Raw genomic sequence first — 27,521 nt, 5'->3', positions numbered from 1 at the left:
TTACTTCCACACATCCAACGATCAGCAACACGTTCATCAGCTTTCTAGGACTCATGCAGAAAACCTCCCCACAGGCAAGACCTCTTCCTGTCATGTTCTGATAACGGTAGATTTCACGCCAGCATAACCTGGACATTCTTCACAGCCAACTGGAAATCTGATCAGCTGGCTGAACAAAAACTGTCAAGGGTTTTACTACTGACATTCTCAGTAGGGAACTTGTGGAGCCTTTCTTCTACGGAAATGATATAGTAGAAATTCAGCTCACCTGAATATTGTGGGGGAATAGTTGTCAGGATTGAGAGGGTTACCTACAGCTAAGAGCAGTGCAATAATAAAATATAGACATTGTCTAATATTGGTTAGATATATTTTTTCTATTGTTTACAGGTGCTATCTCCAATATAGGATATGTTCTGATGATATAATTACACTGACACAAACAGCATACCAAATTGTGAATATTATACTAAAGACCTTGTGAGTACTTTAATATGATACATTTTATTATTTTGGAAATTAAATATATTAACTCCAAGGAGAAGAGTTTTTCTGTCCCTTATGGTGTAGGTCACTTAGTAGCAGGGAATATACCAATGAGTAAAGTCATTATTGCTTCCTGCCTTTGTGCTAAGGTAGTCATTACCATTCCCCTGTGTAATACAATGCACCAAGTTAATAAAGGAAGTTTACATAAATTTCATATCACTTGCTTTCAGTATTTTTTGTACTAAGAAATTTTATTTCTGAGTTAAAGTATTTTATTTTGTGTTAGGGTCCTTTTCACATCTTCATTATATGTGAAACCAAGTCATCTAGAGAACACAGGGTGTGAATCTGCAAAAAGAACAGTGTAGATTGTTCTTTAAGTAAAACTGAGTTGTTCATAGTACAGGTTGCTCATGGTTACACAGTCTTGGATTCTTGAAATGAGTGTCTTCTTAGTAGCTGGGGGAGTTGTTTTGAGGGATATCTCTCTTTTGTAAGATAAGCTTTCATTCTTTCATATGAACATGACTGAACATAGAGTATGAATAATCTTCAAGCCCACAGTCTAATTGTTCTCCATTCACACATATTTATAGACTTCACATGTCACCCCTGGGATACCAGTATACTGAATATGTTTCCTATTGGGAAATGTTAAGTGCTCCCAGAGAGAAACTAACAGAGTCTAAATTTAGTGGAATAAATGCTACATTTTTAGGGAGAATCAACTGTTTCTGCAAAGACTTTAAGAAGTTCATTAGTATTCTTGGTATATGATATGAAAGGACACACATTCCTAAATTATCCATGTTACATATTTACATGATAAATATTAATTTTAGGTGAATTAATTACTTCCATATCTATTGACCTTTGCTTTGGCATTTGCTTTAGTCTAACAACTACATCTTAATAATGATATTCTTTCAGTTTTCCTTCTTTATCTGTGACTTTTTTGGTGTCTGCAGTGGTTTAGCAGCGGTCAGGGAGAGCTCTAAAAGAAAATGCTTTAAAAAAATACCCAGTTGCAATTCAAAATTCTGAAGGATCTTTGCAAAGTAATAACCTACAGGACATAATTGACATTCCAAAACTAAAATCTGATCTACCTCTAGCAATGAAATTATACTACCCTGGAAAGACTGCTATAATAAATCTACTTAAGAGTATTAAAATGCAGCCATTAAAGTGGCCAAGAAAATATTAATGTACTAACATTACATGTTTTATGCTACTTCCTTATAACCTCAAGATACATTAGTAGTAAAATGTATCCCTCGGCTAGACTCCTAAATGAGTTGACATGCTGTGTAAAGTTAGTGGATACAGAACAATTAAATTTTGAAAGTTGCAACTGCAAAACTTCAGTTTTTATCTTCCATGAATTACTGGTCACTGGTGTCAGTCCTTTTTGGGAGGGGCAGAGAAGCCATCTCCTCTTTGGTTTTTTTTTTTTTTTTTTTTTTTGACACGGAGTCTCACTCTGTCGCCCAGGCTGGAGTACAGTGGCGCCATCTCGGCTCACTGCAAGCTCCGCCTCCCAGGTTCACGCCATTCTCCTGCCTCAGCCTCCCCAGTAGCTGGGACTACAGGCGCCCACCACCACGCCCGGCTAGTTTTTTGTATTCTTTAGTAGAGACGGGGTTTCACTGTGTTAGCCAGGATGGTCTCGATCTCCTGACCTCGTGATCCGCCCGTCTCAGCCTCCCAAAGTGCTGGGATTACAGGCTGGCGCCACCGCGCCCGGCCACTTCTTCTTTGGTTTTTAAAACATTCATTTCTCTTGGTTCTTTACCATATTTTCTGATCATTTTTGCTCATATTCCTTCCCAAAATATTCTCCTTTTTTGGTATTTCATTTGGTGGTATCAAAGAGGGCCTTTATCTTTGTTCTTTTTCTACCAAGGTATTTTCTAGGAAACCCAATCCTGTCCTCTCGTCTCCTCTCCTCCCCACCCCTCTCCACAACCCGCCAAATACAACACGCTCATCTTTATTGGTGAGATTTGTCTTTTGTTTTTGTTTTCTTTAGCTTTGTGCTTTAATACACATTGTTCCCTTGCCTGAAGGGAACTCCCTGTTGCACTCTTGCCATGCTCTCCTGTAAGTAGTGTCTCTGTCATCATTCAGCTCAAGTGCCACTCCCTCCACAAAGGGCTCTGTTTCTACTACTCCCTTACGCTCATTCTGAATCTTGGTTCTATGGCATACATACGGCATTTTAATTACTTGTTTGTCTACATGCTCTCCTGATGACATTGAGGACTTCCATGACATGCAATCTGTATTGGTATTTCTCTCCTCATTCTCTTAAACAAATTGTATATGTTGATATGCGTTCAATGTGCCAGTGAAAGAAGTCCTCTGAGGGGCGGAGCAAGATGGCCGAATAGGAACAGCTTCAGTCTCCATCTCCCAGCGCGAGCGACACAGAAGAGCGGCGATTTCTGCATTTTCAACTGAGGTACTGGGGTCATCTCACTCGGGAGTGCCGGACAATCGGTGCTGGTCAGCTGCTGCAGCCCGACCAGAGAAAGCTGAAGCAGGGCGAGGCATCGCCTCACCTGGGAAGCGCAAGGGGGAAGGGAGTCCCTTTTCCTAGCCAGGGGAACTGAGACACACAACACCTGGAAAATCGGGTAACTCCCACCCCAATACTGCGCTGTAACACCGGCACACCGGAGATTGTATCCCACACCTGGCCGGGAGGGTCCCACGCCCACGGAGCCTCTCTTCTTGCTAACACAGCAGTCTGCGGCAATCTAACGCAAGGCAGCAGCGAGGCTGGGGGAGGGGCGCCCGCCATCGCTGAGGCTTAAGTAGGTAAATAAAGCCGCTGGGAAGCTCGAACTGGGTGGAGCTCACAGCAGCTCAAGGAAACCTGCCTGTCTCTGTAGACTGCGCCTCTGGGGACAGGGCTCAGCTAAAGGAGCAGAAGCCTGTGAAACGCGAACGACTCTGTCTGACAGCTTTGAAGAGAGCAGTGGATCTCCCAACACGGAGGTTGAGATCTGAGAAGGGGCAGTCTGCCTGCTCAAGTGGGTCACTGGCCCCTGAGTAGCCTAACTGGGAGACATCCCCCACTAGGGGCAGTCTGACACCCCACACCTCACAGGGTGGAGTACATCCCTGAGAGGAAGCTTCCAAAGCAAGAATCAGACAGGTGCACTCGCTGTTCAGCAATATTCTATATTCTGCAACCTCTGCTGCTGATACCCAGGCAAACAGGGTCTGGAGTGGACCTCAAGCAATCTCCAACAGACCTATAGCTGAGGGTCCTGACAGTCAGAAGGAAACCTATCAAACAGGAAGGACACCTATATCAAAACCCCATCAGTACGTCACCATCATCAAAGACCAGTGACAGATAAAACCACAAAGATGGGGAAAAAGCAGGGCAGAAAAGCTGGAAATTCAAAAAATAAGAGCGCATCTCCTCCTGCAAAGGAGCACAGCCCATCGCGAGCAACGGATCAAAGCTGGTCAGAGAATGATTTTGATGAGATGAGAGAAGAAGGCTTCAGTCCATCAAACCTCTCAGAGCTAAAGGAGGAATTACGTACCCAGCGCAATGAAACTAAAAATCTTGAAAAAAGAGTGGAAGAATTGACAGCTAGACTAATTAATGCAGAGAAGGTCATAAACGAAATGACAGGGATGAAAACCATGACACGAGAAATACGTGACAAATGCACAAGCTTCAGTAACCGACTCGATCAACTGGAAGAAAGAGTATCAGCGATTGAGGATCAAATGAATGAAATGAAGCGAGAAGAGAAACCAAAAGAAAAAAGAAGAAAAAGAAATGAACAAAGCCTGCAAGAAGTATGGGATTATGTCAAAAGACCAAATCTACGTCTGATTGGGGTGCCTGAAAGTGAGGGGGAAAATGGAACCAAATTGGAAAACACTCTACAGGATATCATCCAGGAGAACTTCCCCAACCTAGCAGGCCAGGCCAACATTCAAATTCAGGAAATACAGAGAACGCCACAAAGATACTCCTCCAGAAGAGCAACTCCAAGACACATAATTGCCAGATTCACCAAAGTTGAAATGAAGGAAAAAATCTTAAGGGCAGCCAGAGAGAAAGGTCGGGTTACCCACAAAGGGAAGCCCATCAGACTGACAGCAGATCTCTCGGCAGAAACTCTCCAAGCCAGAAGAGAGTGGGGGCCAATATTCAACGTTCTTAAAGAAAAGAATTTTAAACCCAGAATTTCATATCCAGCCAAACTAAGTTTCATAAGTGAAGGAGAAATAAAATTCTTTACAGATAAGCAAATGCTTAGAGATTTTGTCACCACCAGGCCTGCCTTACAAGAGACCCTGAAGGAAGCCCTAAACATGGAAAGGAACAACTGGTACCAGCCATTGCAAAAACATGCCAAAATGTAAAGACCATCGAGCCTAGGAAGAAACTGCATCAACTAATGAGCAAAATAACCAGTTAATATCATAATGGCAGGATCAAGATCACACATAACAATATTAACCTTAAATGTAAATGGACTAAATGCTCCAATTAAAAGACACAGACTGGCAAACTGGATAAAGAGTCAAGACCCATCAGTCTGCTGTCTTCAGGAGACCCATCTCACATGCAGAGACATACATAGGCTCAAAATAAAGGGATGGAGGAAGATCTACCAAGCAAATGGAGAACAAAAAAAAGCAGGGGTTGCAATCCTAGTCTCTGATAAAACAGACTTTAAACCATCAAAGATCAAAAGAGACAAAGAAGGCCATTACATAATGGTAAAGGGATCAATCCAACAGGAAGAGCTAACTATCCTAAATATATATGCACCTAATACAGGAGCACCCAGATTAATAAAGCAAGTCCTTAGAGACTTACAAAGAGACTTAGACTCCCATACAATAATAATGGGAGACTTCAACACTCCACTGTCAACATTAGACAGATCAATGAGACAGAAAGTTAACAAGGATATCCAGGAATTGAACTCATCTCTGCACCAAGCGGACCTAATAGACATCTATAGAACTCTCCACCCCAAGTCAACAGAATATACATTCTTCTCAGCACCACATCACACTTATTCCAAAATTGACCACATAATTGGAAGTAAAGCACTCCTCAGCAAATGTAAAAGAACAGAAATTATAACAAACTGTCTCTCTGACCACAGTGCAATCAAACTAGAACTCAGGACTAAGAAACTCAATCAAAACTGCTCACTACATGGAAACTGAACAACCTGCTCCTGAATGACTACTGGGTACATAACGAAATGAAAGCAGAAATAAAGATGTTCTTTGAATCCAATGAGAACAAAGATACAACATACCAGAATCTCTGGGACACATTTAAAGCAGTGTGTAGAGGGAAATTTATAGCACTAAGTGCCCACAAGAGAAAGCAGGAAAGATCTAAAATTGACACTCTAACATCACAATTAAAAGAACTAGAGAGGCAAGAGCAAACACATTCAAAAGCTAGCAGAAGGCAAGAAATAACTAAGATCAGAGCAGAACTGAAGGAGATAGAGACACAAAAAACCCTCCAAAAAATCAATGAATCCAGGAGTTGGTTTTTTGAAAAGATCAACAAAATTGACAGACCGCTAGCAAGGCTAATAAAGAAGAAAAGAGAGAGGAATCAAATAGACGCAATAAAAAATGATAAAGGGGATATCACCACCGACCCCACAGAAATACAAACTACCATCAGAGAATACTATAAACACCTCTACGCAAATCAACTAGAAAATCTAGAAGAAATGGATAATTTCCTGGACACGTACACTCTTCCAAGACTAAACCAGGAAGAAGTTGAATCCCTGAATAGACCAATAGCAGCCTCTGAAATTGAGGCAACAATTAATAGCCTACCCACCAAAAAAAGCCCAGGACCAGATGGATTCACAGCTGAATTCTACCAGAGGTACAAGGAGGAGCTGGTACCATTCCTTCTGAAACTATTCCAATCAATAGAAAAAGAGGGAATCCTCCCTAACTCATTTTATGAGGCCAACATCAGCCTGATACCAAAGCCTGGCAGAGACACAACAAAAAAAGAGAATTTTAGACCAATCTCCCTGATGAACATCGATGCAAAAATCCTCAATAAAATACTGGCAAACCGGATTCAGCAGCACATCAAAAAGCTTATCCACCATGATCAAGTGGGCTTCATCCCTGGGATGCAAGGCTGGTTCAACATTCGCAAATCAATCAACGTAATCCAGCATATCAACAGAACCAAAGACAAGAACCACATGATTATCTCAATAGATGCAGAAAAGGCTTTTGACAAAATTCAACAGCCCTTCATGCTAAAAACGCTCAACAAATTCGGTATTGATGGAACGTACCTCAAAATAATAAGAGCTATTTATGACAAACCCACAGCTAATATCATACTGAATGGGCAAAAACTGGAAAAGTTCCCTTTGAAAACTGGCACAAGACAGGGATGCCCTCTCTCACCACTCCTATTCAACATAGTGTTGGAAGTTCTGGCTAGGGCAATCAGGCAAGAGAAAGAAATCAAGGGTATTCAGTTAGGAAAAGAGGAAGTCAAATTGTCCCTGTTTGCAGATGACATGATTGTGTATTTAGAAAACCCCATCGTCTCAGCCCAAAATCTTCTTGAGCTGATAAGCAACTTCAGCAAAGTCTCAGGATACAAAATTAATGTGCAAAAATCACAAGCATTCTTATACACCAGTAACAGACAAGCAGAGAGCCAAATCAGGAATGAACTTCCATTCACAATTGCTTCAAAGAGAATCAAATACCTAGGAATCCAACTTACAAGGGATGTAAAGGACCTCTTCAAGGAGAACTACAAACCACTGCTCAGTGAAATCAAAGAGGACACAAACAAATGGAAGAACATCCTCATGGATAGGCAGAATCAATATTGTGAAAATGGCTATACTGCCCAAGGTTATTTATAGATTCAATGCCATCCCCATCAAGCTACCAATGAGTTTCTTCACCGAATTGGAAAAAACTGCTTTAAAGTTCATATGGAACCAAAAAAGAGCCCATATTGCCAAGACAATCCTAAGTCAAAAGGACAAAGCCGGAGGCGTCACGCTACCAGACTTCAAACTATACTACAAGGCTACAGTAACCAAAACAGCATGGTACTGGTACCAAAACAGAGATATAGACCAACGGAACAGAACGGAGCCTTCAGAAATAATGCCACACATCTACAACCATCTGATCTTTGACAAACCTGAGAAAAACAAGAAATGGGGAAAGGATTCCCTATTTAATAAATGGTGCTGGGAAAATTGGCTAGCCATAAGTAGAAAGCTGAAACTAGATCCTTTCCTTACTCCTTATACGAAGATTAATTCAAGATGGATTAGAGACTTAAATGTTAGACCTAATACCATAAAAACCCTAGAAGAAAATCTAGGTAGTACCATTCAGGACATAGGCATGGGCAAGGACTTCATGTCTAAAACAACAAAAGCAACGGCAGCAAAAGCCAAAATTGACAAATGGGATCTCATCAAACTAAAGAGCTTCTGCACAGCAAAAGAAACTACCATCAGAGTGAACAGGCAACCTACAGAATGGGAGAAAATTTTTGCAATCTACTCATCTGACAAAGGGCTAATTTCCAGAATCTACAAAGAACTCAAACAAATATACAAGAAAAAAACAAACAACCCCATCCAAAAGTGGGGAAAGGATATGAACAGACATTTCTCAAAAGAAGACATTCATACAGCCAACAGACACATGAAAAAATGCTCATCATCACTGGCCATCAGAGAAATGCAAATCAAAACCACAATGAGATACCATCTCACACCAGTTAGAATGGCAATCATTAAAAAATCAGGAAACAATAGGTGTTGGAGAGGATGTGGAGAAATAGGAACACTTTTACACTGTTGGTGGGATTGTAAACTAGTTCAACCATTATGGAAAACAGTATGGCGATTCCTCAAGGATCTAGAACTAGATGTACCATATGACCCAGCCATCCCACTACTGGGTATATATCCAAAGGATTATAAATTATGCTACTACAAAGACACATGCACACGTATGTTTATTGCGGCACTATTCACAATAGCAAAGACTTGGAATCAACCCAAATGTCCATCAGTGACAGACTGGATTAAGAAAATGTGGCACATATACACCATGGAATACTATGCAGCCATAAAAAAGGATGAGTTTGCGTCCTTTGTAGGGACATGGATGCAGCTGGAAACCATCATTCTTAGCAAACTGTCACAAGAAGAGAAAACCAAACACTGCATGTTCTCACTCATAGGTGGGAACTGAACAATGAGCTCACTTGGACTCGGGAAGGGGAACATCACACACTGGGGCCTATCATGGGGAGCGGGGAGGGATTGCATTGGGGAGTTATACCTGATATAAATGATGAATTGATGGGTGCTGACGAGTTGATGGGTGCAGCACACCAACATGGCACATGTATACATATGTAACCTGCACGTTATGCACATGTACCCTAGAACTTAAAGTATAATAAAAAAAAAATAAAATAAAATAAAAAAAAAAAAAAAAAAGAAGTCCTGCTATTCCTCAGACAGGAGGATAAAGACTGCTGACCCTACTGCTTAAAAATGTTCATATTTGTGTGTGAACTTAAGATCTACTCATTCGGTATACACTTGATCCAATAATTATGATAATTTTAGAGTCATATTAATTAATATCTAAAATACGTAGTTTTAGCTTGGGCCATATTGGATTCACTTATTCTTTTGTACACTTAATACATCTGGTCCTGAAACAAATATATTTTTTTAAAAAAAGATATATCTGCCAAACAATTGAAGAGTTTTAAAAAGTGCCTTTGGCTTAAAGATTTCTTTTACTGTAGTTTCTATTCTGTACTTATTTAAATTGAAATTGACAATTTTATTCAGTATCATAATTAACTTATTTTTAACCACATTTTTTCCAAATAAGATTTTTTTTTTTTGACAAGCAGGTTTTATTTCTTATATAATTTTGAAATTTGAATATATATTTGCATGCTCTGTGTATATTTACAAATAAATTTTTATTCTAGTTTTAAATTATTGTTTCTAAAGTTTGATGCAGAGGTTGAGTCAAGAAGGCTTTTAAGTCAAAATTTTAAAGAAACTTGTCAGTAAACCAGAATTGATCAAAGATGGAGTTGTACTAAATATTTTCACAACCATGTGGATTACCTGTTTACCATAGAGAATACCAACCACAGTGTGAACAGAAATGCAGCTCTCATGCCCCGGATGGCTGTGTATATACCCCTTCAGAGCCATCACATCCTCAGTCAGTCTGCATAAGTGAATTCTTGAGAAGAAAGCAAAGGTTACCTTCTTTGTTCTTGTGGGTATTTAACTGTGAGAGGAGGTTTTCACTGGCCTGCACGCAGTACACCTCTCGAGTCTGGATGCCCCCGCCACAGAGGGCCGTCTGGTTGCCGCGTCTCTTGTCCTGCTGACTGAGCAAAGGGTCCACACGGCACTCAGTCCACTCCGTAGTTCTCCAGCCATACCTAAATAAAGAAAACACCAGCAGCAGCAACCGTAATTACTGAATGACATGTTTCTCTACTCCTGTCATACTTTCTTTTAATGAAAATCGTCCCAAAATCATTTTCCTAGAGAATCTATTGTAGACTACATCTATGGTTCATATTTGGTTTCAACTCCTTCTTTATGCTCTGCAGTGCTCATTTAATGAGGGGTTAAATTTAGGGTGATCCTGTTTTAATTGCAATTACTGGAAGTTACTTATAAATATTTTATGAAAACGGAGCATACTGCTGAAAACATGAAATTTTATGTTCAATTAAGCTTAACCCAGGCTTGCCCTTTCTTGTTGCCTATAAACAAAGGAGGATTGAATATGAAAATGGGAAATGTTCTAAGTGATGATGAACCAAAACATTTGCTTTGCCTTTTACAAAATAAATGAAAACTGCACAGTGTAGCAAAATTATAATTGTGTATTAGGGTTAAAAATTATAAGAGAATAAATCAGAGTTTTCTCTTTATTGTCAAGAGTAAGATTTTTTTTTTTTTTTTTTTTTTTTTTTGTGGCACTGAGCATTCCTAATGAGTGCTGATGCATGATACAAAGAGCTGGCACTTCTCATCAGTGGAGCACAGGAAAGAAGATCTTTGATGCTCAATTAAAGCTCCAATCAAGATTATGATGTGAGAGAAATGTCAGGGGATTGTCAGTCCAACATATGATTGAAGGAGATAGCTAGGGAAACATTTCCCGACGCCACTGAAGATAGGAAGTGATGGCATTTCTCTACCTCAAGGAAAATGGATATTCTAAAAGCACAAGGAAAATGACTCATGTAGCACTTTGTGTCACTTTAACCAAGATGCTTCCTTAGTAATCAGATGAACAGCCAACATAGGTGCAAATGGATGTGCTAATATTCATCTGAATCAGGCAGAAGGTTAAACGGCCCTCAGATGTCTAATCTAGATTCTTCACTCTGTCGATGGTAAGGTTTTGTGACAGTAAAGATGACCTTCATGCCTGTTTTTAAATTTTGTAAGTGGATATTTGTTGCTTAACGAATTGTGGGACTGGGTCATGAAGAAATAACACCTGACATTAATTTATAAAGGAAGTGCAGCACTCAGGTCAATTCTAGAAACACAGATAATTGATGTCTGGTTTGGAGATTGAAGGGGAAGGAAGCAAAACCCAACAGATCATTTGTTAAGGGAGTTGCAATAATCCTTTTAAATAAATTGAAGTTCCGATTTAGGTCCTGCCAAAAAGTCCAATGAGAGGAATAGTCTCTCAATAATGTAAATTGGTTACACATTCTGTGAAACATGTTACCCCAAAAAAGGGCATGGAGAAAGATACTGGAGGATATATATTTATTATTTATTTTGTTAATTGTGTTTGAATATCTGAGAAGAAAAAGAGTAAAGCACCTAGCTTGCAACAAAAATAGAAGAAGCTCATAGGAGAGAAAACACAGGAAATCCTGGCAACTTCCTTGAGCCTATTATGTGGAAAGGAACCAGAACAATCAGTGAGATAGGCAGAGACATTGGGGAGGAAATTCTCTGTGGAGGTTTCAGTCACTTTTTACATTAGAGCACAATGGATGAGTCCAAAGTGCTGCAGAATTATATATCTGGTATAAAACATTACTTTTTTTGTTGTTATAGGAATAGTAGTAGTAGTAATTTGCCTCCCCACTGGTTCATAAAGATCTAGCTATATGCATGTTCTTTAAATGTTTGGAATAATCCAGAGATGCTCTCAATGAAGTTCACACATCTCTATTGAAAAACTAACATAAGTTGCTTTATAAATATCCTATATATAGATTAAGCTGAAATATTGCTATTGCCAATATAATTCACAATGATAACTTGGAAATTATATTTTAATACTGTCATACTGCCAAATGTTTCAGAATGAGTCTTACTTAGTCTGAATTCAACAAATATTTACTGAACACTTATTTTGTACCAGATACTGTGATATATGCTAGTAATTAAACAAAAAGCAAACAAGCAAAAAACCCAACCCCTTTCTTAATATTAGTAAGCACAGTCTTTGTCCTCATGGAACTGAAAGTCTCATTATTTTGATGTAGTATTTTACTCTGTTGAATAGGATTTGTTATACAAAGTACTGAATTTTAATAGTTAATGATAATCTATATTTAGAAAGTTTATTTTACCTGTGGAATGGAGGTTGACAAACTGTGGCCCAAGATCAAATCAACCTGCCACTTTTTTTTATATATCTAAATACAATTTTAATGGAACACGGCCACACTCAGTTGTTTACATATTACCTCTAGCTCCAATAGCAGTGTTGAGTCATTGCAATAGAGACATGTGTGGCCAGCAAAGCTTAATGTTTTAACTATCTACCCCTTTACAGAAAAATTTTGGCAACTCCTATTATAAAAAATACATACACATAGAATTGGTGCTAAAAATTTCATGGAGATTTAGTTTGTCAGAGACACTTTTATTCTGTAAAATCAGGTTTTTTTAAGGATACTGTTTGTAAAGATATATTTTTGTGTGTGTAAAAATTACTGTTGCTCAGAATACTGTTCAGTTAAAATCAAAGAGCTGAGCAAATGTAGTTTGGGCAGACACTATACCCTTCTTTATTTACTCACGTGGCACAGGGGGCAACTCCACCTCCTTGAGACAAACAGGGTTCTTTTTCCTCCAGTTCTGGACACTCCTTTTCACTGCCAATGGGAAACTGCCTGATGGTTCGTGTTCTTACACGAGTGCCTGCAGGGGACACCATGTCGTGGCATGTTTTTGAGCAGGGGCTCCACTCTGACCACTCAGAAACCTGGCACTCTTTGGTGATCACACAGGACTGGAAGGTCATTGGAAGCTTCTCTTGCTGGCAAAAGCTGTAAAAGAGCATTGATATTCTCATTACAGATTCACAGGCAGTTATGAACTTTGTCTTCTATACTCAAGAGTGAATCAAGTTGGTCATTTTTATTTCTACTTGGAGGTGTGATTCCAATTTCATTGAAAATACATCAACCTTTACGATGTGGAAAAGCAGTTAGACTCAAAGCTAACATTTGCATATTCTTCTGTTTTTGAAGAGTTGTTAAACCATTCATAGGAAATAGAAAATAAAGATAATTAAGTAAAATTAGCTAAAGCTAAGTTTACCATACTGTTCATTTTACTCATTCCAGACTTGTTTTAATTTAGAAAATGAGAAACCAAGAACTGTTAACATATGCTAATTTCCATTCGGTTTAGGGAATCAAGTAAATATGCCTGGATAACTGTGATGATTAATACTGAGTGTCAACTTGATAGGATTGAAGGATGCAAAGTATTGATCCTGGACATGTCTGTGAGGGTGTTGCCAAAGGAGAGTAACATTTGAGTCACTGGCTGGGAAAGGCAGACCCACTCTTAATCTGAGTGGGCACCATTGAATCAGCTGCCAGTGTGGCTAGAATATAAAGCAATCAGATAAACGTGAAAAGATTACACTAGCCTAACCTCTCAGCCTACATCTTTCTCCAGTGCTGGATGCTTCCTGCTCTCAAACATCAGACTCCAAATTCTTCAGTTTTGGAACTGAGACTGTCTCTCCTTGCTCCTCAGCTTGCAGACGGCCTATTGTGGGACCTTGTGATCATGTGAGATAATACTTAATAAACTACACTTTATATATCTATCTATCTTGTTAGTTCTGTCCCTCTAGTGAACCCTGACTAATATAGATTTTGGTACCAGGAGTGGTTCTAGAGGGACAGAATATTAAGGATGGAGTTCTTTCATTGGTTTGGGGGTTTCTGGAGTTGGCTGCTTAATATTAAACCTCAAAATGCTAAGGACTCTACTTCTAATAGTATGGAGAACACTCATAGTCCTTGGCATGAACTGTTTAGGGAGTTATGCAAAATAAATGCATTTGATGCTCCGATTCATCAATCATGAGAGGCAAGGAGTTTAGTGACTCTATACATAATACCTTTGACCATAAATGGAGAGCCAAGAAACATAATGAAGTTAGTTCATTGCTCCTAAGTTCAGTGGAAAAGTGATGAAAGAAAATGATGAACTCAGGAATTCTAACTCCTAGCTTCAGAAGCAGATACTGAGCTTCAAATCTACTAAGATTGTTCTGAGAGACTTATCTTCTGTTGAAAAAGAGCTGAAATTGTGGCCATACAGACACAAGCTCTTATCATGCGAATGGGTCACCTGAAAGGAAAGGTGTATGCAAAGCCTCACCAGGTGTCTACTGTTAAAGTGAGGGCATTGATTGGGAAAGAATAGGACCCTGCAACTTGGAATGGGGACCTGTGGGAGGACCCTGATGAAACTGGGGACACTGAGTTTGTAAACTCTGATGAAACTTTTTTTCCAGAAGAAACAACTTCTCTATCCCCAGTATTGGCAACATCCCCTCTCCAACCCATGCTGCCATCAGCCTTTCCACCTTTGTCTGAGGAGATAAACCCTGCACTGCCTGAGGCAATGGTGATGGCCTCCCCTGAGGCAGTTGCCAGGCAAGATCATGTTGATTCTCCTCAGGAGCCACTCCCAACACCCCTGTTTGCTTCTATACCTATAACTAAAGTCCTGGCAGGCCCCAAGAGGTAAGGTTGAGTATGACCCATAACGAGGTGTGCTACACTTGAGAAGAACTGCTTGAATTCTCTAATTAATATAAGCAGAAATCTGGAGAACAGACATGGGAGTGGATATTAAGAGTGTGGGATAATTGTGGAAGGAAGATAGAGTTGGGTCAGGCTGAATTTATTGATTTGGGCCCACTAATTAGGGACTCTGCATTTAATGTCATAGCTCGGGGAGTTAAAAAAGGTTCTAATGGTTTATTTGCTTGGCTAGCTAAAATATGGATTCAAGATGCCCATTGTGAGCGAGCTGGAAAGGCCTGATCTCCCTTGGTTTAATGTAGAGGAAGGGATCCAAAGGCTTAGGGAGATTAGGATGGTGGAGTGGATTAGTCACTTTAGACCCACTCATCCCAACTGGGAGGTATAGAAGATATACCCTTGACCAATGCCTTGCAAAATAGATTTTTGAGGGCAGTACCTACATCTTTGAAAAGCCTTGTAATTGCTCTTCTCTGTATGTCAGATCTAACAGTGGAAACCACAATCACTCAACTACAAAACTTAAATACAATGGGAATAATTGGATCCTGAGGTGGTATAGGCCAAGTGGTGGCACTCAACCATCAAAGGCAAGGTAGACACAGCTATTGTAATGGACAGCAGAGGCAAAGCAGCAATCAGAATAGTCTGACTCATGTAGACCTCTGGCATTGGTTAATTAATCATAGTGTTCCTAGAAGTGAAACTGATAGGAAGCCTACTGCATTCCTACTTAATTTATATAAGCAGAAAACTTCTAGGTCAAATGGACAAAATACATTTGAATTATGAAAACAGAATCATGGCCCCTCAATCAATTTCCAGATTTGAGCCAGTTTACAGACTCAGAACCTCTTGAATAAAAGGGAGGCCGGATCCCCCTGGGGAAGAACACCACTAAATTATGTACAATTTATGTTGTTAATCTTTCTTCCATCCTTCCCTAAGAAAACCTCCGGCCTTTTATCTGGGTAACTGTGCATTGGGAAAAGGAAAATGATCAGACATTTTGGGGACTACTGGACACTGGCTCTGAGCTGACATTGATACAAGGGGACCCAAAATGTCATTGTGGTCCTGCAGTTATTGAGGTCAGGTAATTAACGGAGTTTTAGCTCATGTCCGACTTACAGTGGGTCCAGTGGTTCCTGGGATTCATCCTGTGGTCATTTCCCCAGTGCCAGAATGCATAATTGGCATAGACATACTTAGCAGTGGGAAGAATCCCCACATTGGCTCGCTGACTGGTAGAGTAAGGGATATTATGGTGGGAAAGGCCAAATGGAAGTCATTAGAGCTGCCTCTACCTAGAAAAATAGTAAATCAAAAACAATATTGCATCGCTGGAGGGATTGAGGAGATTAGTGTCACCATCAAGGACTTGAAAGATGCAGGGGTGGTGATTCCCACCACATCCCCTTTTGACTCTATTTGGCCTGTGCAGAAGACAGATGGATCTTGGAGAATGACAGTGGATTATTGTAAGGTTAATCAAGTGGCAACTCCAATTGCAGCTGTTATACCAGATGTGGCTTCATTGCTTGATCAAATTAACACATCTCCTGGTACCTGGTATACAGCCATTGACTTGGCAAATGCCTTTTTCTCCATTCCTGTCCATAAGACCTATCAGAAGCAATTTGCCTTCATCTGGCAGGGCCAGCAGTATACCTTTACTGTCCTACCTCAGGGGTATATCAACTCTCCAGCTTTGTGTCATAATCTTACTCAGAGGGACCTTGATTGCTTTTCACTTCCACAGAGTATCACACTGGTCCGTTACATTGACGACATTATGCTGATTAGATCCAGTGAGACCTAGATTTAGAAGTAGCAAACACACTGGACTTATTGGTGAGACATTTGCATGCTAGAGGAAGGGAAATAGATTCGACTAAAATTCAGGGACCTTCTACCTCAGTAAAATTTCTACGGGTCCAGTGGTGTGGGGCCTGTCAAGCTATTCCTTCTAAGGTGAAGGATAAGTTGCTGCATTTGGCTCCTCCTACAACCAAGAAAGAGGCACAATGACTAGTGGGCTTATTTGGATTTTGGAGGTAACACATTCCTCAGTTGGTGTGTTAGTCTGGCCCACATACCGAATGACCTGAAAGACTGCCAGTTTTGAGTGGGGTCCAGAACAGGAGAAGGCTCTGCAAAGGGGTCCAGGCTGCTGTGCAAGCTGCTCTGCCACTTGGGCCATATGACGCCCCATATCCAATGGTGCTTCAGGTGTCAGTCAGTTGCATATAGGCATGCTGTTTGGAGCCTTTGGCAGGTCCCCATAGGTGAATCACATTAGAGGCCTCTAGGATTTTGGAGCAAGCCCCTGCCATCTTCTACAGATAATTACTCTCCTTTTGAGAGATAGCTCTTGGCCTGTTACTGAACTTTGGTGGAAATTGAATATTTGATTATAGGTCATCAAGTCGCTATGTGACCTGAACTGCCTATCATGAACTGGGTGCTTTCTGACCCATCTAGCCATAAAATGGATCATACACAGCAGCATGCCATCATCAAATGGAAGTGGTATATATGTGATCAGGCTAGAGCAGGTCCTGAAGGCACAAGTAAGCTACATGAGGAAGTGGCTCAAACACCCATGGTCTCCACTCCTGCCATCCTGTCTTCTCTCCCCCAGCCTGTACCTATGGCCTCATGGGGAGTTCCCTATGATCAGCTGACAGAGGAAGAGAAGACTAGGGCCTGGTTCACAGATGGTTCTGTATGATATGAAGGCACTACCTGAAAGTGGACAGCTGCAGCACTATAGCCCCTTTCTAGGACAGCCCTGAAGGACAGCAGTGAAGGGAAATCTTACCAGTGAGCAGAATTTTGAGCAGTGCACCTGGTGGTGCACTTTGCATGGAAGGAGAAATGGCCTGATGTGTGATTATATACTGATTTGTTGGCTGTAGCCAATGGTTTGGCTGGATGGTCAGGGACTTGGAAGAAGCATGATTAGAAAATTGGTGACAAAGAAATTTGGGGAAGAGATATATAGATGAAACTCTCTGAGTGGTCAACAACTGTGAAGATATTTGTATTCCATGTGAGTGCTCACCAATGAGTGACCTCGGCAGAGGAGGATTTTAGTAATCAAGTGGATAGCATGACACATTCTGTGGACACCACTCAGCTTCTTTCCCCAGCCACCCCTGTCATCACCCAATGGGCACATGAACAAAGTGGCCATAGTGGCAGGGATGGAGGTTATGCATGGGCTCAGCAACATGGACTTCCACTCACCAAGGCTGACCTGGCTATGGCCACTGCTGAGTGCCCAATTTGCCAGCAGCAGAAACAAACACTGAGCCCTTGATATGGCACCATTCCTCAGGGTGATCAGCAAGCTACCTGGTGGCAGGTTGATTACATTGGACCTCTTCCATCATGGAAAGGGCAGAGGTTTGTCCTCACTGGAATGGACACTTACTCCTGATATGGGTTTGCCCATCCTCCATGCAATGCTTCTGCCAAGACTACCATCAGTGAACTCACGGAATGTCTTATTCACCATCATGATATTCCACACAGCATTGCCTCTGACCAAGGCACTCACTTCACAGCTAAAGAAGTGTGATGGTGGGCTCATGCTCATGGAATTCACTGGCCTTACCATGTTCCCCATCATGCTGAAGCAGCTGGATTGATAAAGTGGAGGAATGGCCTTTTGAAGTCACAACTACAATGTAAACTAGGTGACAATAGTTTTCAGGGCTGGGGCAAAGTTCTCCAGAAGGCTGTGTATGCTCTGAATCAGCATCCAGTATATTGTACTGTTTCTCCCATAGCCAGAATATATGGGTCCAGGAATCAAGGGATAGATGTGGAAGTGGCTCCACTCACCATCATCCCTAGTGATCCACTGGCAAAATTTTTGCTTCCTGTTCCCACAACATTACGCTCTGTTGGCCTAGAGGTCTCAGTTCCAGAGAGAGGAATGCTGGCACCAGGAGACACATCAATGATTCCATTAAACTGGAAGTTTAATGGAAGTTAAGGTTGCTACCTGGAACTTTGGGCTCCTTCTACCTTTAACTCAACAGGCTAAGAAGGGAGTTACAGTGTTGGCTGGGGTGATTGACCCAGACTAACAAGATGAAATCAGTTTACTACTACATAACAGAGGTAAGGAAAAGTATGCATGGAATACAGGTGATCCATTAGGGTGTCTCTTAATATTGCCATGTCCTGTGATTAAGGTCAATGTGAAGGAAAGTGGATAAGATAAGGAAAAATATGCATGGAATATAGGAGATCAATTAAGGCAACTCTTAGTACTACCATGCCCTGTGATTAAGGTCAAAGGGAAATTACAACAGCCCAATCCAGGCAGGACTATAACTGGCCCAGACTCTTCAGAAATGAAAGTTTGGGTTACTCCACCAGGAAAAAAACCACAGCCTCCTGAGATGCTTGCTGAAGGCAAAGGGAATACAGAATGGATGGTAGAAGAAGGGAGTCATCAATAGCAGCTACAGTCATGTGACCAGCTGCAGAAAAGAAGACTGTAATTGTCATCAGTATTTCCTCCTTCTTTTGTTAAAAGCATGTTTGTTTGTGTACACACTTGTACTAAGAAAATATCTTCATTTTATTTCCTTTTTCTTTTATCATGTGACATAGATTTACTGACTTCATGTCAGTATTTAAGTATTGTTAACTTTATGTAATAATATTTGGTTTGGGGACTGTTGTGTTTCTGGTTGTACGAAGGATAGTTGCATTATGTTAGTCATAATTATGACCTTACTACTGTCTTTATTTTAAGATTATGTATCATCTCAGGAGATGTATATGGGTTCAAGTTGACAAGGGGTGGATCTATGATGGTTAATACTGAGTGTCAACTTGATTGGATTAAAGGATGCAAAGTATTGATGCTGGGTATATCTGTGAGGGTGTTGCCAAAGGAGATTAACATTTGAGTCAATGGGCTGGGAAAACCAGACCCACCTTTAATCTGGGTTGGGCACCATCTAATCAGCTACCAGCAAATCTAGAATATAAAGCCATCAGAAAAACATGAAAAGACTAGACTGGCCTAACCTCAGCCTACATCTTTCTTTTGTGATGGATGCTTCCTACCCTCGAACATCAGACTCCAAGTTTTTCAGTTTTGGGACTCGGACTGGCTCTCCTAACTCCTCAGCTTGCAGATGGCCTATTGTGGGAACTTGTGATCATGGGAGTTAATAATAAACTCATATGTATGGCCTATTAGTTCTGTCCCTGTAGAGAACCCTGACTAATATACTAACTTAATACCATATTGTTTAGAACCGAAAAAATTTAATATGTGCCTTAACATTATTTTAAATAATCACTTGAAACTTTAGATGTGATTTTTAATTATAATGTATGCTTATTTAAGTACATCCACTTTTCTGTTCAAACTTTGACACATAGAATACATGTGGGTTTCCTAATTAAATATAACATAAGTATTAATGATATGCATCTATTTACCTATAAACTGTAGAGATATCCACTAAATATAACTTTAATATTTATTTTATCAGTATTTATGTTCAAACTTTAATCTATCTACTTGTACTTCAGTTAAAGGGATGGTGGATTCTAAATTATAATGTCTACGTGTGAAGATGAAGATGATAGTATGGATGTCATCAATTGGTGGTTCATATACTTTGAAGAGTTTTTGTGGAATTGGATGGATTTGTGTTGATTCGTAGTTTAACTCTTGCCCATTCTCAATAATAATAGTGTATATTTACAAGACACAGGCAGCTCTCTCTATGAAAAGCCATCTGGTCCAATGGGAAAATGCACTGATTATTCTGTCTCATCATTCAGTTGCCTTATTTAACTGTGGTAATCAACTATAGAGATGCTTGCCCATTTTAATGCAACGACTCACATTCAATCTTCTTAATCCTACTGGTATATGTATGAAAATTACATTCCTAGGAGACAATTACAGCTCAAACCATCACAGTCAATTTGTCTGAGTTGAGAGGTCTGGGAAGAAGATCTGAGAGTCGTGGTAAAAGGGCTCTGTGGGTCAGCTCTGTTTTTTCTACAACAGAGAGGACCAAAATCCCATTACTACTCAATGTTATGTATTGATGCTAACCATGAAGCAAGACTTTCTCTTTGATGAGCAAAATTTCACTCTTATACTTATGAGTTTATCAATAAAAATCATGCAAAATAATGACTGACACCTTCTGTAACTCCTCTCTTACAAAACTCTACATATTTCATTTCCTTTAGATACATTTCTTATCCTTGCTAATATTATTTTTTATATTCATATGCATATATCATCCTATTTTTAATACTTACTAAGCTCATATTGTATGTGCAGAGAAAGGATTAACAATCTCAGCTTTTTGTAGAGAAAATGACCATTGGTTAATTGCCTCCAGTTAGTTACTCTGGTAACCTGATAAAAGAAGAATGCCAACTTTTTACTAGATTATATTATTTATGATAAAATATCTCCTGAGATAAATTGCACCTGCACTGGGGACACTGAATATCTGGTAAGCAGTCATAGCTTTGCGCTTCTCTGCATTTGACAACTCTTAGAACACAGAGCTTGTCTCTTGTGGCGACCTTGGAGACTATGACTGTAGGATTACTTGGAGAGATACAAGTCTTGTGGGAAATAAAGCTTTTAAGCCAGGAGAACTCCTGGACCTACCTGATGTGGAACTTATCTTGCATCTGTGCTGGATGGATATCTAGGAGAGCTCCAACCAGATGAGCAATGTGTGATACTACAACAATGACAAATTCCAGTTCCGGTTCTGTGTCCTTCTGAGCAGACTGATGCCGGTGTAACTTACGGTAGATTTCTGAGTATTGAGAATTTGAATGTTAGGTAGAGCCTAAATTTAAAACAACTCACATTACCTTGTTTAATGCCCTCAATAATCTTTTTATCTAGATATCACTATTAGTCCCATTTCATAGGGTAGCAGCCTTTGGGAAGTTAGAAAACTTGGTCAAATTCACATAGAGTAAGCAGTTGACTGGAATTTGAACTTGGATTTCCTAAAAGTAAGGCCCATTTTCTTAACCTTACTTCTCACAGTTTAAACGGGCTATAAATCTCAGTTTGTTAGAGCAACTGCTTTTTTAGCCAAAGCCAAAGTTACTGATATATTGTGATTAACTAGCATCACTGTCTCACAGACATAGGATTTGTATTATCTATGCACTTTGCAAATGTGCTGCTTGTCCAAAGGAGAACTTAGGAATTATGAAAAAGCCAAACCAGACATACTTTTCTAATAAATGTTAACAATTTTCAACACAGGTACTAAATATGAGCAATTAGTAGCAAAAAAGAAAAATATGATATTATATGATTATATAGTTTACATATATAATTTACACGTGTGTGTGTGTGTGCATATATGTGTAATGTGTGTGTGTGTAGTTTATCTTTTCTATAATTTTTCAATACACCATATCTTTCAACAAATATGTATTAAGTAACTCTACTTAATACTGGGCTTCAGAAGTACAAAGACAAGATTATAGCAATTAAGTTGGAATCATGTAATTTTGCTAGGGGAGGAACAGAAAGTTACATAAAGTAGTAGGTTACTATGGTGAATTTTAAATTACATATTATAATTTGTCATGTTGAGATGAAGGTAATTAATGGAAATATCAGTTAAAAGCTTTTTTGTTGTTTTCTTATTTAATGGTGGGTGGGAGAAAATGGATTTTTCCTCGGCCTCAATTTAGACAGTTTTGGGTGAGTGGTGAAAATCAGAATGGAAATTGAAGGCTTAGGTTTGATTCTAGACTGTTATGTAGGTCTAGAACAAGACCTCCTGTGGGTGAGAATGCCATTGAAAGATGTGGCACAAAAAGAAGACGATATTTGTATTTTACGTAGATTCTGGTGGTGAGGTGGGAGAATGAATTATTACACTACAAGATTGAGATAAGATTCTCATGATGATGATAACATTAGTATTTACAATAAACATATAATAGTGCTTACTATGTGCCAGACACTGTTCTAATCTTTATATGTATAAAATGTACTGAATTATTAATCTGAGATTTACTTCAGAACAATTTCATGAAGTAGGTATTATTACTATTTAAACTTTACTGATGAGGAAACTGGATACAAGCAGGTTAAGGAGTTTTCCCAAGGTCTTGCTTAAGAAGCAGTCAAGCTGAGTGAGGTATTATGAATACAGGCAATCCATCATTAAATGTCTACAAAGAACCAGATACTGTGTTGAGTTTTATCTAGAATATCTCAGATAATCCTCAAAACTACTTTGTAAAGCAGAGATCCACTCTATCTATCCACATATTTATTTTTAATAGTTCCTACCAGGAGCTATTCTCTAAATGCATCACTTTTAAAAAACATATTTTTAATAATTAAAGCTTTTTTTAACATCACAATTTTTTAAAACAATATGTGTCTTTTTTTCCCAGTTTTATTGAGACATGATTTATTTTTGCAGACAAGGAAATGAAATTTAAATGTTTTCTACAAGTCATACAGCTAGAAATTAGCAGGCCTGGGATTCAAACTATATTTTTCTGCTTATGAGGGTTTCAACAAAGGCAACTGTAGTAGCAACTAAAAGCAGTTGTAAACTACAAGAGGAGAGGAATTAGGGACTATAGACCTGGTGTATAGTTGAAGGAATTAAAAGAGAACAAGCAGCCATTGAATAATTCAGATGTTTCTAACTTTGGCAGTCTTGTGAATGACAATGCAATTCTCTGAAATGCAGAACACAGCATGAGAAGCCAATTTCTGGCAGTTTATAAATGAGTTTAACGTCAATTTCTTGACTTGATGTGGATATATCCAGCGTATATCCAGTAGGCAGAAATGTTGAGTAGACAGACGCAGAAGTAAAGGCTGGAATTTAGTTGAAAGCTCAAGATGGCATATATGCTTCTTAGAAATCACAAGCATATCAGACTTCAAAGCCAAGGTCACAGGAGTAGACGAGCATTCACACACTAGGACTCATTTTATGGCTGCATCATACAAACATAGCCTTAAAGCCTCGGTGGGACCATGAGGACTGTGATGTTCATTTCTTTCATTTTGAAAATGGATAGGTTGTATATCTTCACTGGACTAGCAAAACCTGAACTGTCACCTGAAACATGTGAATCACATTTGAAAATGCTTTGCTTAGAATTGACTTATTTAACCTCTCTCCTTTATCCCTCCTCTCTCTGTACATGTATATATGTATCTATCGATCTATAGATACAGACACAGATACATGAAAAAAGGTTTTTTAAACTTTTCTTCCTAATAAGGAGAAAAACAAATGATGGTTGCATGTTGGGTGTCACTGTAGGTTGGTCCACTGCTTCTAATCCAGGGAAAATCATGAAAATGAGTCCAATAATTTCTCATCATTTTGCTGAAGTTTAACATCTGCAGTCTAGGGCACTGGAGTGGAAATTGTTCCTACTGGCTTAGTCTAATCTGAAGTTTTGCTAATCAAAACCTGGGCTGTGGACCAATACCGTCAGCGCTAACTGGGAGCTTGTCAGACTCCTGCTCCACACTACAAATCAGAATCTCATTTTAACAACATTCCCAGAAGATCCATATGCACAATAAAGTTTGAGAAACATTGGTCTACAGCTAACTTCCCCAAGCACTCAAAAAATATAAGCCGGCCAACATTTACACTTAATCTTCATCAATGTAGCCCTACTTCTAACAGACAACAGAAATTCAGTATATTACACAAATAGAATGTATTACCAGATATTAGGCAGTTTAGCAAATAATTGGATAGGCTGGAGGAAAAAGTCCTAAGCCAAGTTTCCAGAGCAACTTCCAGCCCTCAGAATTGCATTGCTGTTTCTCTAAAGCTTTTTCATAAAGCTCTTTTCTGTGCCTACAGGAAGCTATGTTGCTGCTGGCACAAACTGCCCCATGAAATGGGTACTCTGCCTCTCCCTATTGACCTCAGTTCAGAATCTAAGCCCAGCTCCAGAACATGTAATTGTTGGAATCTAAATCACATCCAGGCACCTGGTTGCAAGCAACTTTGGGAAATATCAATTTTAGTTTCCTGCCTTTGTAGTTCAGGAAGTCCCGCTAGTGCAGTGCTAGTCAAAATGTGATCCATGAATGAGGGCAACTGTTTGTTGGGGTGTGCAATGAGCTAAGCATAGGAATTGAGAATAAATACTGAGGCAATTTTACAGCAATTTGAAATTGCCGTGACATCCTTGTGCATGATCAGTGGACTCAACTCGATGAACAGGGTATAGGCTAGTTTTGTTACTATTGAATTCTATTTTGAGAGGCATGTGGCATGAACTACGTAATAGACATGCAGAGTAAGACCATGTTACTGGAAGTGCAGGAAGTCAAATGAAAACAAGCAACCAAAAATGTGACCCTTTGCCCCAGATAGCTTGAGAAGCTCTGCACTGGTAGAGTTGAATGATTGATGAGCTCAACCTATCTATGGGACTCCCCTAAACCCAGTTCAATTCCTAGCCCCTTTGTGAGGCTTATTATACTGTGATAAGCTTGTATGACTTTTCATAAACATAAAGCATTTTAGCACTTAAGAATATATTATATGTAACCAAGAGCCATAGCAATATTTCATTTTTAGCCTCGGTAGAATTACCCTCTAATAAGCACTTATAGTATTCTTATTGAGTTACAAAAATGTTTTCTTCCTGTAAAGACACAAATAAATTTAATGATACTTTTTATAATAATGATATTACCTGACATCACTTGACAATATTAACAAATTTCCCTAATATTTGTAATGTGAACAAACAATTTAGTGTTCAGAGTAGAGTAAAATATTCATTTTGTGTAAAGCAAAATACATTTGCAGGCTTGTAGACTTTGTAATGACAGCATGGCCACAGATTAATTGAATTCGATAATTTGTCCCAGGAATGAAAATGGCTGTTCCAATACTGGCCTTCAAAATATAAGAGTAATGGGACTTAAACCACACGCAAAGTGTTACTGTAACTCTATTGACTAATTGAAAAAGGAAATAAGCTTTTCAAGGTAGATGCATTTTTAACAAATGCTAAGACAGCCATCAGCCGATTGACAGGTCTGTAGTCTCAACTCTTATGCTTTCATGTAAAAAGATTATATTTAAAATTATACTCAGATTTAGTACTAGAACATAATGCTAGCAGGAAATACATACATTTTCCGATGAATCTATTGTTTGCTTTTTCAATACTAACGAATGGGGTAGGAGGATTTCTCAGTTTTTCTGAGTCCCTTACTTCTAGCAAGACAGAGGACGATGACTGCTGTGCTCATAGACCTAAGATATTCCTAAACTGCCGCCCTTGAATTACATGACCCTGAGTAGGTAGTGATCATTCTGTCCCACAGTTTTTCCACATAGTGAAATGATATTTTACTAAAAGATCAGTAATGTCCCCTTCTTCAATAAAATTGCACAACATTTTAAATTTTTATAACTTACCCGAGGTTCTGATTGGCTTGTGTTTTCAGATTGAATCTTAAAAAAATAGACTTTTCCACATTTAACTACGTTCAAGTCATAGTCCTTTCTTGAACACAAAATTAAATTTCTTATATTTATTTATTTATTCATTTATCAATTCAAATGAGTGTTCTACAAATTCCCTGAATGAATTTTACTCTCTAAGTGTGCCCGTTCCTTCGTGGAATTCAGCAAGTTAGAAGCAATCATTCTTTTGGAGGCAAAATGCATGCATATTAAAGCCGTTTTCCTTGTAAAGACAGAGGTCTTTTCCCTTGCTTTGATATTTGAAAATCTTTTGTTGAGCTGCTGGGGAACATTGCCAAATGGTGTCACCTGCCAGCTGGAGTGATCATATGCTCCCTGTGAAAGCTGAGGGCCATGTTGCTGGTCAGCAGCTGAATGTGAGGATATCAGCACGGCGCATATTTAGTAATGGGATAAACTGCTACGGTAATGAGGCCTCCCTGAAAGAGCCAGTACATAGATTTTCTATCCTTTCACACAGCGAATGCTTGCATGCAGCTGCTTCCTTATCACCCATGCTGTTCCAGGCAGTGAACCATGGTGAAAATTTAGGACACAAACCCGAACCCACCTCAAGTGAAAACTCTAGGTGGGTTTATGAGACAGAGTACATACTACCACACTTCAAAAATGATGCTAAGTGGCATGCTTGATTTTGGTAATTCATTTAATCAAAGGCATTTTTTAGCATTATGGAAGTTTTGCCTGTTAAGAGTCCTGTTTTTAAAACTTAAGAAGGTTAGGAAAGGTAACCAAAAGATATTTTAGGTATCAATAAATTAAAGGAGAATTACCAAGTACCATTTCAAAAATTGATTAACTGTTTCATACTTCTATGAAAAGTGAGAGGGAGCGAGAAACTAAGTCTAACATATCTGCAACTAAAGGATAGAGGTTAAAGGCAAGAACATTTTTGGGCAGTAATGATGATTGGAAATTCTTCTCTATATTGACTAGAACATCGGGTTACATTAACACTCACCTGACCTGAACAATTCCCCAATGCTTGGACAACCTGGAGGTCCCAGTGATTATTCTATTAAAATTAGTATAGAACCTAATCATAAAATGTAATTTATAATTCATAAAAATATAAGAAAAAGCAATTCAGTTATCATAAAATAAAGCTATCATTTCCTGCTCCTGATCAGCACATTCTAGGCTATTTCCCTGGTCTCCTCTTCTTTTCTAAACTTTCATTCCCTTAGATGAGCATCCATAATCATGACTTCCACTAAAATAACTACAGAAGTGATTCCTATTTTTATTTTAAAACCAATATAATGGTTCACAAACAGAATTCACCACCTTCCCCTCAAAATACCTTGCTGCACATCTTTCCTATTTCTCCCAATTCTTCACTGTCAACTCTCCTCTATGTA

The 27,521-nt window shown here is 39.2% G+C and overlaps 1 protein-coding gene across 1 annotated transcript in view; it reads right to left on the bottom strand.

Moving 5' to 3' along the window:
* THSD7A (thrombospondin type 1 domain containing 7A) overlaps nucleotides 1-27,521 on the bottom strand; it is a 492,664-nt gene that overhangs the window by 226,749 nt on the left and 238,394 nt on the right. Inside the window, exons 3-4 of the mRNA XM_026449388.1 lie at nucleotides 12,629-12,877; nucleotides 9,819-10,000 (exon numbers count right to left, since the gene is read on the bottom strand). Of these exons, the coding sequence (XP_026305173.1) occupies nucleotides 9,819-10,000; nucleotides 12,629-12,877 (431 nt within the window). The remainder of the gene's footprint in view (nucleotides 1-9,818; nucleotides 10,001-12,628; nucleotides 12,878-27,521) is intronic.

This window comes from Piliocolobus tephrosceles, chromosome 8, assembly GCF_002776525.5.
Source record: "Piliocolobus tephrosceles isolate RC106 chromosome 8, ASM277652v3, whole genome shotgun sequence".
NCBI lineage: Eukaryota > Metazoa > Chordata > Mammalia > Primates > Cercopithecidae > Piliocolobus > Piliocolobus tephrosceles.
The sequence above is the reverse complement of the archived record's forward strand: the minus strand, read 5'-3'. Positions and strand labels throughout refer to the sequence as shown.